Raw genomic sequence first — 13,644 nt, 5'->3', positions numbered from 1 at the left:
ACGACTAAAGTGCTAAATCAACAATGTATTAGCAGATGCTAGTGCTTAAATGCTATGCTAACAATTATTAGCCAAAACTATCACTAAAGTGCTAAATCAACATTGTTTTTAGTAGAAGCTAATGCTTAAGTGCTACATCAACACAGTATTCAGTGGAAGCTATTACTGAAGTGCTATTTTCAGCTAGGCATTTAAGCTAAAACTAAAGCTGTATACCAATATGATATTTAGCAAAAGCTAATGCTAATGCACTATACCAACACACTATACAATTTATATAAGATTTTTTAAAAGCTGCTCCTGAAGCTTTCCAGTTGTAAGTTCCAAAAACGTCTCATTTTTTAAAATGACGATAAGTTCTAGTGACTTTTAAAAACTCGGTACCAGAAAGCTGCTCATTCTTAAACATGAGCACTTTAATGTCCTCCGTTAGAAGCGTTGAAACTTTTTACAGTTGCAGTTTTTATCAGTGTGTTAAAGCTGCAGCTGTTCAGACAGAAAGACACTGACTGCTAATAAAGACTCCACAGAAGTCCAGTTCAGAAAATCCAAACCTCTGAAGAGGTTTATGTTTATTCTCAACCTAGTCAGATTCATCTGAGGGATCAGAACCGGTCCGGTCCGATTGGGTTTCCTAACAGTCGTGATGAAGAGCAGAAGAAGAAGAGTTGGTGCTGCTAATCCCGCTCAGCCGGAGCGTTTCCAAGCGTAGCGGCTCGCTGCATGACCATCTGCCGCGGCGGCTTTGATCAGCCTCCGTGAACGGCTCTTTGTCAGCTGCGTGACTCGCCGTGTGTCTCTGTCCAGCTGCCCACTCTGCCTTTTTAACAGACTCTACCCCTCCGCTAATTGAACACAAAGAGCGCGGCGCCCACATCTCTCCCCTCTCCGCTGCATCTGTTTCTCTCTGGGACGCTTTGTGCATCCTGTCACCCGGCAGCGCCGCGGAGCCGCGACCTGCAGAATCACCTTCCTCCCGACGACACAAACACAACATTAGCATCACAATGGTGGCAGTTTGTTCTTTTATTCATGGCTCCAGAAAACGACTTACTGTAGTTCTGAATCTTTCACTGAACGCTAATAATTTCTACTAAATCTACAAAATAAATACCAACTTATCCAGAGCGCTAATGCTGGAAATTAGCATCAATACTTCTAGTTCAGATGTCTTACTACACTTAAAATATTATAAGTAACTTTAAGGCAACATGTAGGAGCTTGTGTAAGTCAATAATTCCTTAATTTTGATAAAAATACTCGTTCCGCTGGCAGATTAATGCAGTTTTAAAGAGTTGTTGACTTAAAACAAGATCATGTGTTGCTGAAAATTATTTGTAAGTTACTTTTATCTTAAGTCTATATATTTTACAGTGCACTAGCATTAGACTTACTCAGAATGCTACGTGTGGCTAATTCATTCAGAATTAAAATGCTTACTTTAGCGTTAATGCTAATGTTAGCATGAGGGCTAACAGTAGCAGGTTGACTAGCGATAGCTGGCTAGCAGATATACCTCTGCGGTGTGATGAGCAAACAGGAAGTGGTTTCTGCGCTGCGCTCTGATTGGCTCGTTGTTCTAGTGGGCGGCCCACTGTGACACTTTGACCCACTCAGATCACCAGGAAGCATCAAAGTTTCATGTTGCTGCTGCAGATCATCAGATCCTCTGAGAAAATGAATTTTATCTTTTATTTCAGCAAAAAGAAACAATTTTAAAATGTTTATCTGAGTTTTAGAAACATTTAAACATTTCAGGATCTTTGTCTGGTTTTCTATCGTATATTTTAGTTTTACAGAAACTATTAAAGTTCAGTAATTACACCTACAGGACATCTTTCCTGCCAACAGCATCACTGTCTACAATAACAATACAAGATTCTGAATTTCCATCTGAGATCAGTACCAGATTTTAAATTTGCAGAAAACGATTGTATGTAAATCCTGCAGCTGAAGAATCACTTTTAATTTCTATCCTTTTTTTTAAAGTAATGAACAAAATGTTTCTGTTCAGTCAGAACCATATTAAAGTGATAAATAAATCACTTTTATTGAATAGTGTCTGTAAAAAGTATTCATGCCCTTTGAATTTTTACTCTTGGTTTGTTGCTTTTATAAATCGATCTTGATAAATTTAAAAAATTTTAACAGAAAAAATAAAATTAAAAACCTTCAATATCAAACTTAAACTGATTTCTACAAAATATTTAACATAAATTAAATAATTTTGTTTAGTATTGTATCAGTTTTCCTCCATTCTGTCTGCTAAGCTGATCCAGCTTCGACAGGTCGGTGGGGATCAGGTCTGGGCTTTGACTAGGCCACTCCAGATTCTCCATACTGTGTCTTCAGAGCGTTTCGGAGTCGCTTTAGCCGGATGCTTCGGGTCGTTGTTGCTGACCGACTTTTATCAAAGAACAGCCGCTGAAACAAAGTATCAGTCAGGGTGAGGATACTTATCGCTGCTGCAGATGCAAATTGGTTCAGAAACAATTTATGATTCGAAAACTATTTTTTTAATCAAACTGTCGACATTCTGTTTAAATAAAACAATTTAAATAAAATAGTTTTATGCTGTATCAAAATCCATCAGTTTATATTTAACCAAAATATGTTTTTGCATAAAATCCTGTAATTTAAATGACCAGCATGATGTTAGCTTAGCTTCCTGGCTTTGTATTAAATAAAATATGTCAACCAATTTATTCAGAATATTATTTTAGAAAAACTAATTGGCTTAAATGGATCTTTGAGCGCTTCGAGTCGATTCCCAGGACCAGGATCTGTTTTTCTAGTCGATGCTTCTGTTTGTTTTTAAATGTTTTCATTCATTCAGCCTCTCACTCATAGATCCTGGTCTCGTTCTCCTCATGGTACCGACCCGCCGCTCTGTGTGCCGCAGCAGTGGGAGGTTCTGTGTCCTTCAGTTGATCCTGACCCGGTTCAGGATGTGTTCTGGTCCCGGTTCCCTCCAGCAGGACTCCGTCCTCCATGTTATCAGGGAGAAACCAGAATAATTCTCCGTCCCTCTAATCAGGTTTCCTCAAATAAGACCAGGGAGGGTCTGAATGAAAATATGAGGTTTCTGATCTGCTGGTTATTATTTGAGGCGGTGGTTGCCCGCGGCGACGCGCCGCCTTAATCTCATCTGGAGGTGAGCGTTGGTAATCCCAGTCGCAGGAGCTTTTATTGCGTTACGCGTCCCGCATCTGGTGGGAGCGGTTATTGCGTTACACGGCGCCGCGGCCGGATCCGGTCCCCAGAGTTCTGGAGGCATCTGTTGGCCCAGAAGCAGCAATCTGGCAGGACCTCCAGAGACGGGTCCAGGAAACCCAAACCTGGGCTCCACCTGCAGCAGAGGTTCATTTCACTTAGCATTTTTAAGGCTAGCGCTAAACAAAAAGTTAGCTGCATTATTAGCATCATGATCGCACACATAAGGAAATAAAATAATTTCTTCAGCGTTTGGTCTGTTAGCTCACTGGATGTTTTCATGTTTTCCAAATCTGACAGTTTGTTAAACGTCTACAAGTAAAATTTACCTGTAAAGGTTCTGAAGATCAGCTGAAGCACCAAATGAAAGATTAGCTCTGCTGTTAGCATGTTAGCAGGCTAGAAGAACGGAGTGAGAGTCACTGAGCCAAATGTTCGGTTCACTGAACTCATGAACTGGATTTATTTCAGTTCATCAGATTAAAGTTTCTGAAGCGAAAAAGAGGAAAATCTTTGAAATGTAAAAAGCTTCGTCATTATTTCTCGATGTTTTCTTCTCAGTTGAGTTCAGATTGAAGCTCATGATAATTAAATCTATTTTGATCCAATAATTATAATTAATCTATCATTAATACAGGAGGGTCCAAGTTGCTGCTGACTCAAACAGATTCTGCAGCATTAAATGTTCAGCTGTATGAAGTCACGTCCAGTCTTCCTCCCCAGGCTTTTATTCTGAAAGGTCTCCTGTTTCCTCTGCAGAACATCCACGGACACAAAGGTCCGATAACGGCCGTGTCGTTCGCGCCTGACGGCCGCTACCTGGCCACCTACTCCAACGCCGACAGCCACATCTGCTTCTGGCAGGTAAAGCTTCATTCTCCCCTCAGAGTTTTATCAGGTTTATCAGACAGGAATCCTTGGTGATGTTTTTATTTCTCAAAGCTGCAGCAGCAGAGACACATTCAGCAGATGGTTTCCTGGACGAGCAGCAACACGTGTGAATAATAAACAGAAACGCCTCCCTGCTCTTCCCAGAACTGTTGTTTTAAATGAAAGGTCTTTACGACCTCTGACATGGCTCCCTGTGCCACACACACACACACACACACACACACACACACACACACACACACACACACCGACAAAGCGTCTGCCTGCTAATTACCACAGCAGCCGTCCTGCCGGCGCTCGCAGTGGTTTATGCTTACAGTAATGCCATTACTGTGTGTGTGTGTGTGTGTGTGTGTGTGTGTGTGTGTGTGTGTGTGTGTGTGTGTGTGTGTGTGTGTGTGTGTGTGTGTGTGTGTGTGTGTTGGGGGGTTTGGGGGGTCGAGTTTCTCCTCCATGTTTTTTTTCTCCTTCAGATTCTGAACTGGTCCAGTTTCAGCCTCTTCCTGGTTCCACAGATCTTTACTGGGTACAAACTGGAATCGGATCCATTCCCAGTTTATATAGTTGAACCAGAACCAGAACTAACCAGGATCAGCTCTGGTTCTGGTTCTGGTTCTATTAATTCGGCTAATTTAAAGGATTGAAAGACTCGTAATTTTACCTCATGTTGTGAGTCTAGAAAATACAGAAAGTGAAGAAACCTTACTGGTAGAAGATTCTGGAAGACGCTAAGGTTCTGTCAGGTTCTGTTGGTGACGGTTTGCTGTCGGTCCCCAGATGAACACCAGCCTGCTGGGCAGCATCGGGATGCTGAACTCGGCGCCGCAGCTGCGCTGCATCAAGACCTACCAGGTTCCTCCGGTCCAGCCCGCCTCGCCCGGCTCCCAGAACCACCTGAAGCTGGCCCGCCTCATCTGGACCTCCAACCGCAACGTGATCCTGATGGCCCACGACGGCAAGGAGCATCGCTTCATGGTGTGATCGGGCCGGGCCCACAACCTGGACCTGAGCCACGGTTTGGACCAGACACGGATCCTGCTGACGGTTCTGATAAAAAAGGAACAAATACGTTTCTGAATGTGGTGAAGAGCTACGGAAGACAATTAGTGCCAACAAAAGAAAAAAGAATTCTGACATTTTTCTCAGAATCAGGATAGTTCACATTGTTTCATTTCGTCTGAGACTGAATTCTGAGGAAAGAAGTCAGAATTTTTTTTCTAAATTTTTTTTAATTCAGTTTTGAAAAAAATTTTTTTTTACTTTTTTCTCAGAATTCTGAATTTTTTCACCTCAAAATTCAGATGTTTTTTCTCAGAATTATTTTCTGAAAATTCTGACTTTTTCAAAGTTGACTTTTTATTCAAATTCCTGAATTTTGAATAAAACGGACATGTAACACTTTTCTCAAAGTTTTTTCTCAGAGTTAGAATTGTTTCAATAATTTCTGCACCATCAGGAATCTGAGAAAAGAGCCATATATTTTTTTTCCCCCATTGGCACTAATATTCTCCCGTAGGAGCATCTGGTCATTAAGGTCCAAACCCAAACTCAGGTCCAGGTTTGGCTCCTGTTTTCTCCACTACAGTTGATCATGTTGAAGGAAGTTCAGTTTTGTTTTTTTTTATAATTTCTGTCTCTTTTATTTCTGTTCATATTTATTTGCTGCTGTTTATTTAAAGTTTTTATTTAGTTTCTGTTCTGAATCAAAGTTTCTCACCATAAAACCGTCGACAATCTGGATCCGTTTCTGTTTCCATCATCTCCAAGCTTTGTGTGTGTGTGTGTGTGTGTGTGTGTGTGTGTGTGTGTGTGTGTGTGTGTGTGTGTGTGTGTGTGTGTGTTTCACCGTTAAACACACACTCTCACCTCAGACTGTTTTTCCAGCCGATCCTGCAGCCAGAAAGTGAAACGTAAAATGACTTTTCCTGTAATCTGAGTTGGGTTTAAGTTTAATCTCGTGTTGCTGTCAGATTATTTTCTCTGTATTTCTCTTCCTGGTGATTATTGACCCTCTTCCTGCTGTAATCACTCGGTGTGAGCAGAGCTGCCGTTTCCGTGGCTGCAGTGAACGTCTCGTCCCGTTTGTCGCTTCTCGCCGTTTAAAAGTTTATTTAAAACATAAAATGACTGAAGGACAGAGAACCGATGGAAATTAAAATGTTTTTTCTCTTTATTTTAGGTTTTATTTGTTAAATTTCGTATCTTAAGCAAAGTTTAAACTTTATTTACTTTCTGAACTTTTTTGTGTATTTCCACCTAAAACTGTCCAGAAAAAGCTTCAAAGTTTCCCCAAACTTTTTTTCTTAACACTTCCAGGTTTAAAGCTTTTATTATTTCCTTTATCTACTTGAAACACATTACAGTCCTGGTTCTCAAGCTGTGGTGCCCGGACCCCCGGTGGTACGCCTGGTGGTGAAGGTTTGAGCCTGATGACATGATCAGGAACCTGCAGGATGCTAACATGACTAGCATGAAGCAGGTTGTGCAGTGAAAGAGTTGATCTGATAGAAATGATCTCTTGGCTTTATGTGCCAGGCGGCCATGTTGGATTCTACAGATTTGGATATTTGAGACAAGGAGTAAATATCGATAATAATACTTTGTTCTTCAGTTATACAATGACAGAAAAGATAAACTTCTGGGATTTGTTCTGAAGTGTTTCAGAACCGCTGCTTTAATGATTCACCAGAAATTTTGTCGGTTCCAAAACCTGAGTTCAGAAAAACCAGGAAATGTTTCAATCAATTCAGATTTTTAGTTTTTCTTGTTAGTTTTTTTGTTCTATCTCTCTGGTTTTGAACTTTTACCAAAACTGAACGTTTCCAAATTTCTCCTAATTTTTCTTTTTTTTTAACCTTTGAAAATCTGTTGCAGTTTTTCCTGTAAAAAGTGAAACTTTGACTCAAAATGTTGTGAAACGTCAAATTTCCACCAGTGATTTCCAGTAAATAACTGGAAATCCTGCTGATTATTTCAGGTAAAAATTCACGTCAGACAAACTCGATGTTTGTTTACAGGAAAAGTTTAAAACATTTTGTAAATCCAGTCCAGTTCCTTGTTACATGATTATCTGGTAAAAACTTGTATATTTTGCACAATTTAAACATTTTTTTCTTTCTTTGCCCGTTTTGTTGATTTTTGTGTTAAACTTTTTATTGAATGTTTTTATTCGGCTTCCTGCTGTAAAATGTCGTCAAGCTTTTAGCGCTCAGAGTTGTATTCAGAGGAAACTCTACGTGTAGATCTATAGAGTCGTATCTAGAAGCGGTTTCCGTGAAGCTCCTCCGGCGTTACGCACCTGAAACCCGCAGTGTGTCAAAGCTTTTCACAGCTTCTTCTCCTTCTGATCGGAGGAGTTTGTGAGGCGACCTGACAGCTCTGAGATCTTAATCTCTCCCTCTCTGCAGCACTCTCTTAACAGTTTGAGGAAATATGTTTGCTGCGCCTCCCGGGGGAAGACGGGTGAGAAAAATACGGGAGGCAGAGAGTAAGTAAGGAGCGGCGGATCAGAGCATCCGAGCGGAAAAACCGGGAGAAAACTACAAGAAGCAGAACTTCTGAGTTATTATCTGCAGAAATGAGCGATTCTCTCAGCCGATTCATTGTTTACAGTAAACGTCGTGTTGATGTCGTGTGAAGTGATGCATGTTTATGAGCTTCGCTCCACAGCTGCTGAAATCTGATCAGTGTGTCGTACTGAAACGTGATTTGATGTTTAATAAAGTCGTAGATGAAACTACAGTTTGTGTCTCCATTTCTTCTAAAACTCGTTTCTGCTGCTGCCACTGAAGCAGAAGATCAGGGAAAATCTCTGAACTTGTTTTGGTTTTACTGGTTGATTGATTTAGTTTTAAACTTTTATTTCTGCTTCAGTTCATCTGTGAATTACATCAAACTTTGGAGTTTAAAACTGGATGCCATCTTTCAGAACAAAATGTTGAAGTCTCCTTTGCCTAAAGATAAACAAGATATAAAGTCAAATTTCAGCAGATATTTTTGTGGTGTTTTATCCTATCAGGGGAAATGCTGCCTGCTGGGAGCAGAAGATTGGAGACCCAGCAAACAGGCACCCTGTGGAGAAATTTAAAAGCAGTATTTGGATTTCCCAGTTTGTCTAGACTTCACATTGAAGGCACTGAGGCTTCATTCACACCAGCCCTGTTCACTTTAACCCAACTCCAGTCCAGTTGCCTTGAAGCTCCGGTCGTTTGGGGAGCCGTGAATTCACAATCGAACTCTGAAAAACAAACCCCAGTCCGCCTGAAAACCTCCTTCTGGGTTCGGTTGAAGTGAACTCTGGAGCAGTTCGAATGCAGATGTGAAAACCAAGCAGACCAGAGGCCGCTCCAAAAACAGGAAGTGGACTAGAGGGTATTATGAAGCAGGTTGTGCAGTGAAAGAGTTGATCTGATAGAAATGATCTCTTGGCTTTATGTGCCAGGCGGCCATGTTGGATTCTACAGATTTAGATATTTGAGACAAGCCAAAATAAACACCAACAGGTGAGGAGGGGGCCGGGTTTAAATCAAAGCAAATGACAGCATGAACAGGAAAAAAGCTAAAATAAAGAAAAATCTATGGATAGATGGAGTAATTTCAGTTTATATTCACAGATTTTCTTTTGCTTGTTATAGATAAAAAGAAACAGATTTCAGGTAGTTTTGATTTTTTTCCAGCTTTAATATTCTATATTAAAGTTAAAACAGAATTCCTGACTAACGGTTCATTTACTCACATACCCGACACTTTATTGACATTTCTCCATCTAAATCCTGGACAGATCAGGAGAATTGATCCGATCAGGAATAATTCAGATTATTTTAATGAGGAAACTCAACCTTTGGTCTTTTCATTAATCTTTTATTTTAAGAAGTTTGTCTGGTTTTCAGCATCATTAAAGGTGAATCCCAGACATCAAACTCATATAAAGTTTAATCCCCAGTTGGACATTTCTCTATTCAATTTGATACGTTAAGAAGCTTTAAAATGATTTAATTTGTTTGTTTCTGGAGGTTTTCATCACTTTTTGACAACCAGTAGCTACTTTTCTTTGCTGGGAGCTGCAAATACAAAAAAGTATTTTCTAAATCAAAATTTCAAGTATTTTTGAATTTATCTTTGTCTAAAACTATGACATTTTCTGCTGGGTTTTGTTCATTTAGCAGCTTCTTGCTTCGTCTAAGTTTAGTTTCTCGGTTGAAGTTTTGGGTTTTTGTCATGAAACAACCGTATCATTCATCCCCCCTGAAACGAGAACAAACTGCTGGAAACGTCTCAGCGATCAAACTCTTCAAACGTCCACAGGTTGTTTCAAAACCGACAGACAAGAAATGATGAGAAAAATGTGAAGCTGCAGCTGATCAATACGATCGATAACCTGATGGGGTCGAGACTGGAAACTGATTAGAGGCAGACGGAGGAGATCCTGCAGGAAAACCGAGAAATGAAAGACTGAATACAGAGAAGGTGAGATAAACGAAGCAGGAGGTCAAAGGTCAAAGCAATTAGTGGGGTCTTCTGATTGGTCTGAGGGGAAAAAATACAGCTGAAGTTCATCTTTCTGCATTATGAAGGAGGGATGATTATTAAGGGATCTGAGGGTGTAAATACTTTCTCACCACTTTGTATTCAACTATAATGTTTCATAAAGTCTCAAACTTCCTGCTTCAGCGTCTCGTTTCTTCTGGTTTCAGGTGGTTTGACTTGTTTGTTTCTGCTGTTTTCTGTATTTCTCCATTATTGATGTTCCCAAAAAGTTGCTTTTCCCTCTCAGATACAAACAGATTAACCAAAGAGCCGCCGTTGTTTCAGATCAATACGATCTCACAGCTGGATGTGAGAAAAACTGCAAACGTTTAGTCACATTCTGATTGACACGACCCAGTTCAGCTACAGCAGCTTTAAAGTTTTTATTTACATGGCTCTGTACTGTACATGATTTCTGTTTTTACTCTGACATTGATTTAGGATCGCCTGTGCAGATGTTTAAACCTTTCTGTTGAATTTCACCTGAGGGCTGACATTAGTTAGCTCCCTACATCTTGATATGTTTAGCTAGCTAAATAGCAAGTTCAGGAATCTAGCTAGGTAGCCAGTTTGCTAAAGCTATTTAGCTTGGCGGCTTTACTACTTAGCGGTAAATGTAGCATGCTAACTAGACTCCGGTAATTTTGAATTTGTCATGGTGTAACTTACTTAGCCGGCTAAATAGTTAGCTCAGCAATCTAGCTAGTTAGTCAGTCTGCCAGAAAGTTAATTTAGCTTGCCACCTAGCCAGATTGCTGAGCTCTATAAATTTAGCATGCTAACTAATTTCCAATAATAGTGAATTTATCATGGTGAAATATATGTAGCTAGATAAATAGCCAGCTCAGCAAATTAACTAGTTAGCTAGTTTGCCAAAAAGTTAATTTAGCTTGATAACCACCTAGACCAGGGGTGGGCAGCTCCAGGCCTGGTGGGCCGGTCTGCAACTTTTAGATGCGTCTCTTCTTCAACACAGTTGAGTCAAATAATGAGGTTGTTAGCAGAACCTGATGCAGTGAGGAGGAGATTCAGCTGTTGGATCCAGGTGTGTTGGACCAGGGAGACATTCAGAGCTGCAGGACTCGGACCTCCAGGACCAGGACTGCCCACCCCTGACGTAGACTGCTAAGCCATAAAGTTAGCATGCTAACTAGACTCCATTAATGGCAAATTTATCATATTTAAATGTGTTTAGCTAATGAAATAGCTAGTTCATCAATCTAGCTAGTTTGGCAAAAAGCCATTTAGCTTGCTAGCTGCCATGCATTCATTAAGGATTTATAATGTTGAAAATCTGATCATTTGGAATTTAATTTAAAACTGGCAATTTAGGAAAAAAGCCAAAAGCTAACTATCTAGCTAGCTAAGCGGTGTAGTAAAAGCACACAAATATTTTTATGTCCAGCTGGATAAAAAGGCCCTGAAGGTAGAAACAGAAACGTGAGATGTTAAACTTTCATGTTTTTAAGCATTTTAATGTTTCAGATTTAAACTGAGCGTTTCCCACTGGCCTCCTTCATCCCTGCAGTTTAGAGAAGTTCATTCCTTCATCTCTTCCCGGAGCGTCTGGACTCCAGCAGCAGCAGCTTTCTGCATCAAAGCCTCCGACCTGCTAAGTTCCTCTAAGTTTCCTTTAATCCTGGGAAAGCGCGGCGCTTATTGAAGACGGGACAAAGTCCTCCGGCTTCAGCATTTAAACTAAAATAAGAAGGAAAGTCGATGTTAAGCACAGAGCGAATGGAGATCAAAACCGGGACAACGTGTGAGCTTAGCGCCGACAAGCTGGAGTTTGTTTTTAAAGTTGGCGAGGAAGAGGAGGGTGAAGAGTTGGAGGGGTAGTTAAGAGCAGCGCGGCTGTGATTCAGCGCAGCTGGAGAGAGAAAATATCGACATGGTGTCAGAAGCCGTCAGTCCCTCAGGTGGGAATTAAAACCGGGCCGAAATCCCCAGACGGGCTTTGATTCAGCGGGGCCGTGCCGCGCCGGGGCCCCGACCCCCGACTTTAAAACCACAGCGCTGTCAGAACGTAAACGCTCCTGCTTTACTGTTCAATTATCAACCCGCTGCAGCTTAGAGCGGGATCAGGACGACTAACGGCGGCTAAGACGCCGGGATTTCTGGGATCATGTGTTCGGATGGAGCTGAGAGAAACGAACACACTTTAAGAAGTTACCCGGCCGAGTTTTACGGTTCATCCAGGCAAAAGTCAAAGATGAAAAGTTAAAAGTTTTTGTATTTCCAGCTGGGTTTGTTTTGGCAATACATCGTTCTCATGTGACGTCACCCTTAAGGGGACTTTGTAACTGAGAAGCCATCTTGGTAGGCAGTTGCTATGGAGTTGCTATGACAACAAAAAACGAGCCACAGGCTTAGAGCTAGCTGTCACCTCTGTCCTAAACTTTATAAACACATAACTGTTACTCAGATACAGGTTTTGAGTTCTATACCCACCTCAGTGAAAGACAAATATCAGAGATATTCACTGCTGAGCTAGCAAGATTAGCTTAGCTAATGTAGCTGCTAGCTAAGATGGTCATGTACGTGATGCTGTGAAGGATAAATGTCTACAAACTGCAGCTTCTCTGATTTCTCTCCATATAAACCCAAATAATTTGACTTTAAACCAGATAATTAAATCTGCTCTGCGCGTCACTTTTTGCAGCGTTCAGACGAATCGGATCAGAGCCTCAAAGAGCAAACTTTCTACCATTACATATTGATCAAAAATTACTTATGCAGCAAATTTAGAGCCGTTTCTTCTCATCTGCTTCCCTTAATTCCTTTCATCAGTTGATGCGAAGGCTTTGCTGCATCGAACAAAAACAGGAATTATTCCCAGAAACACTGGGAAGTGGAGCAGCTGCTCACTCTGCCGCCAGGAAGGACGGATTTTATCTCCTCATCCACCAAAATATTACAGGTTTGATGAACTAAACATGATTCATTAAGGAGAAATCAGTTTTTATTTTCTGTTGGCTCAAACTCAGAGGAGCAGAAAAAACCTTAAAGTTTAACAATAAAATCACTTTTTACAGGAGGAAATATTAAATTATTTCACCTTAATAGGAAAAGCAGGTTTATGTGTGAAGCATCATTAAGCTGCACATTTAAAATGTAAAAACTGAGACATAATTCTCAACATTCTGGCTGAACTTTGACCTTTATGTTTTCAGTCCTGATTTAAAGGAACCAGCAGTTTCTGCACGTCTCAGGTTTTCATGTTGTTTTAGGAGCTGAAGCTGCGACAGCTCGGATGTTTTACTGAAATCCAATTTTCTTTTTATTAAGTTGGAAATTATGCACTTTTTTCTTTTCATTTCAGTTTATTTTAAAATCTAAAAACAGAAATAAAATATAACTGAATTCAAAATGGCTCCCGTCTGCACTGTAAATAAAACCCTATAAAACCAGCTAAATGGTGTTTTAAATATGTGTTTTCCTTCCCGCTGATGGTTTAAAGTTGTTTCTCTTCTTCTGGTGTTTCTCGGCCTGTCGGCATCAGAGCCTCCAACGTTTCTCCTTAATCCTCAGAAAGAATCGAAGGAAACATAAACGAAGCACAAAGAGTGAAGAGGAGATTAAAGAACAGAAGATTTATCTGCTCAGATCACAGCGAGTTAAAGTTTAAGAGGAAATTAATGAGGAGAGAAAGAAAAGAGCAGAAACCAGAATGAAGGGAAACAGCGACACGGCAGGCCAGCAGGGGAACTGCAGCTATGAAGTTATTTATTAACTGATTAAACATCCAACCGTCCAACCAAATAACTGTTCAGGTATCCATCCATCCATCCATCCATCCATCCATCCATCCATCCATCCATCTGTTTTCTATCTCTTGTAGTTTCAGTTTTTTTCTTCCTTCTGTCGGTTTGGAGGTGAAGTCTCTCCTCCTCCTCCTCCTCCTTCTCCTCTTCTTCCTCCTCTTCCTCCTCCTTCTTCTCCTCTTCTTCCTTCTCTTCCTCCTCCTTCTCTTCCTCCTCCTCCTCTTCTTCCTCCTCTTCCTCCTCCTTCTTC

At 40.7% G+C, this 13,644-nt stretch overlaps 1 protein-coding gene across 5 annotated transcripts in view; it reads left to right on the top strand.

The window, feature by feature from the left end:
• Positions 1-7,845, top strand: part of wdr7 (WD repeat domain 7) — a 67,899-nt gene extending 60,054 nt beyond the window's left edge. For all 5 annotated transcript variants that reach the window (XM_088011200.1, XM_088011202.1, XM_088011203.1 and 2 more), the window contains 2 exons: positions 3,973-4,077; positions 4,882-7,845. In XM_088011200.1, the coding sequence (XP_087867326.1) occupies positions 3,973-4,077; positions 4,882-5,085 (309 nt within the window). In that variant the 3' untranslated portion in view covers positions 5,086-7,845. The remainder of the gene's footprint in view (positions 1-3,972; positions 4,078-4,881) is intronic.
• Positions 7,846-13,644: the final 5,799 nt, after the last annotated feature.

Source organism: Poecilia mexicana, unplaced genomic scaffold, assembly GCF_051168715.1.
Source record: "Poecilia mexicana isolate PSO_F unplaced genomic scaffold, ASM5116871v1 scaffold_12, whole genome shotgun sequence".
Lineage (NCBI taxonomy): Eukaryota > Metazoa > Chordata > Actinopteri > Cyprinodontiformes > Poeciliidae > Poecilia > Poecilia mexicana.
Note: the sequence above shows the minus strand (reverse complement) of the source record. Positions and strands in the feature narration are given on the sequence as shown.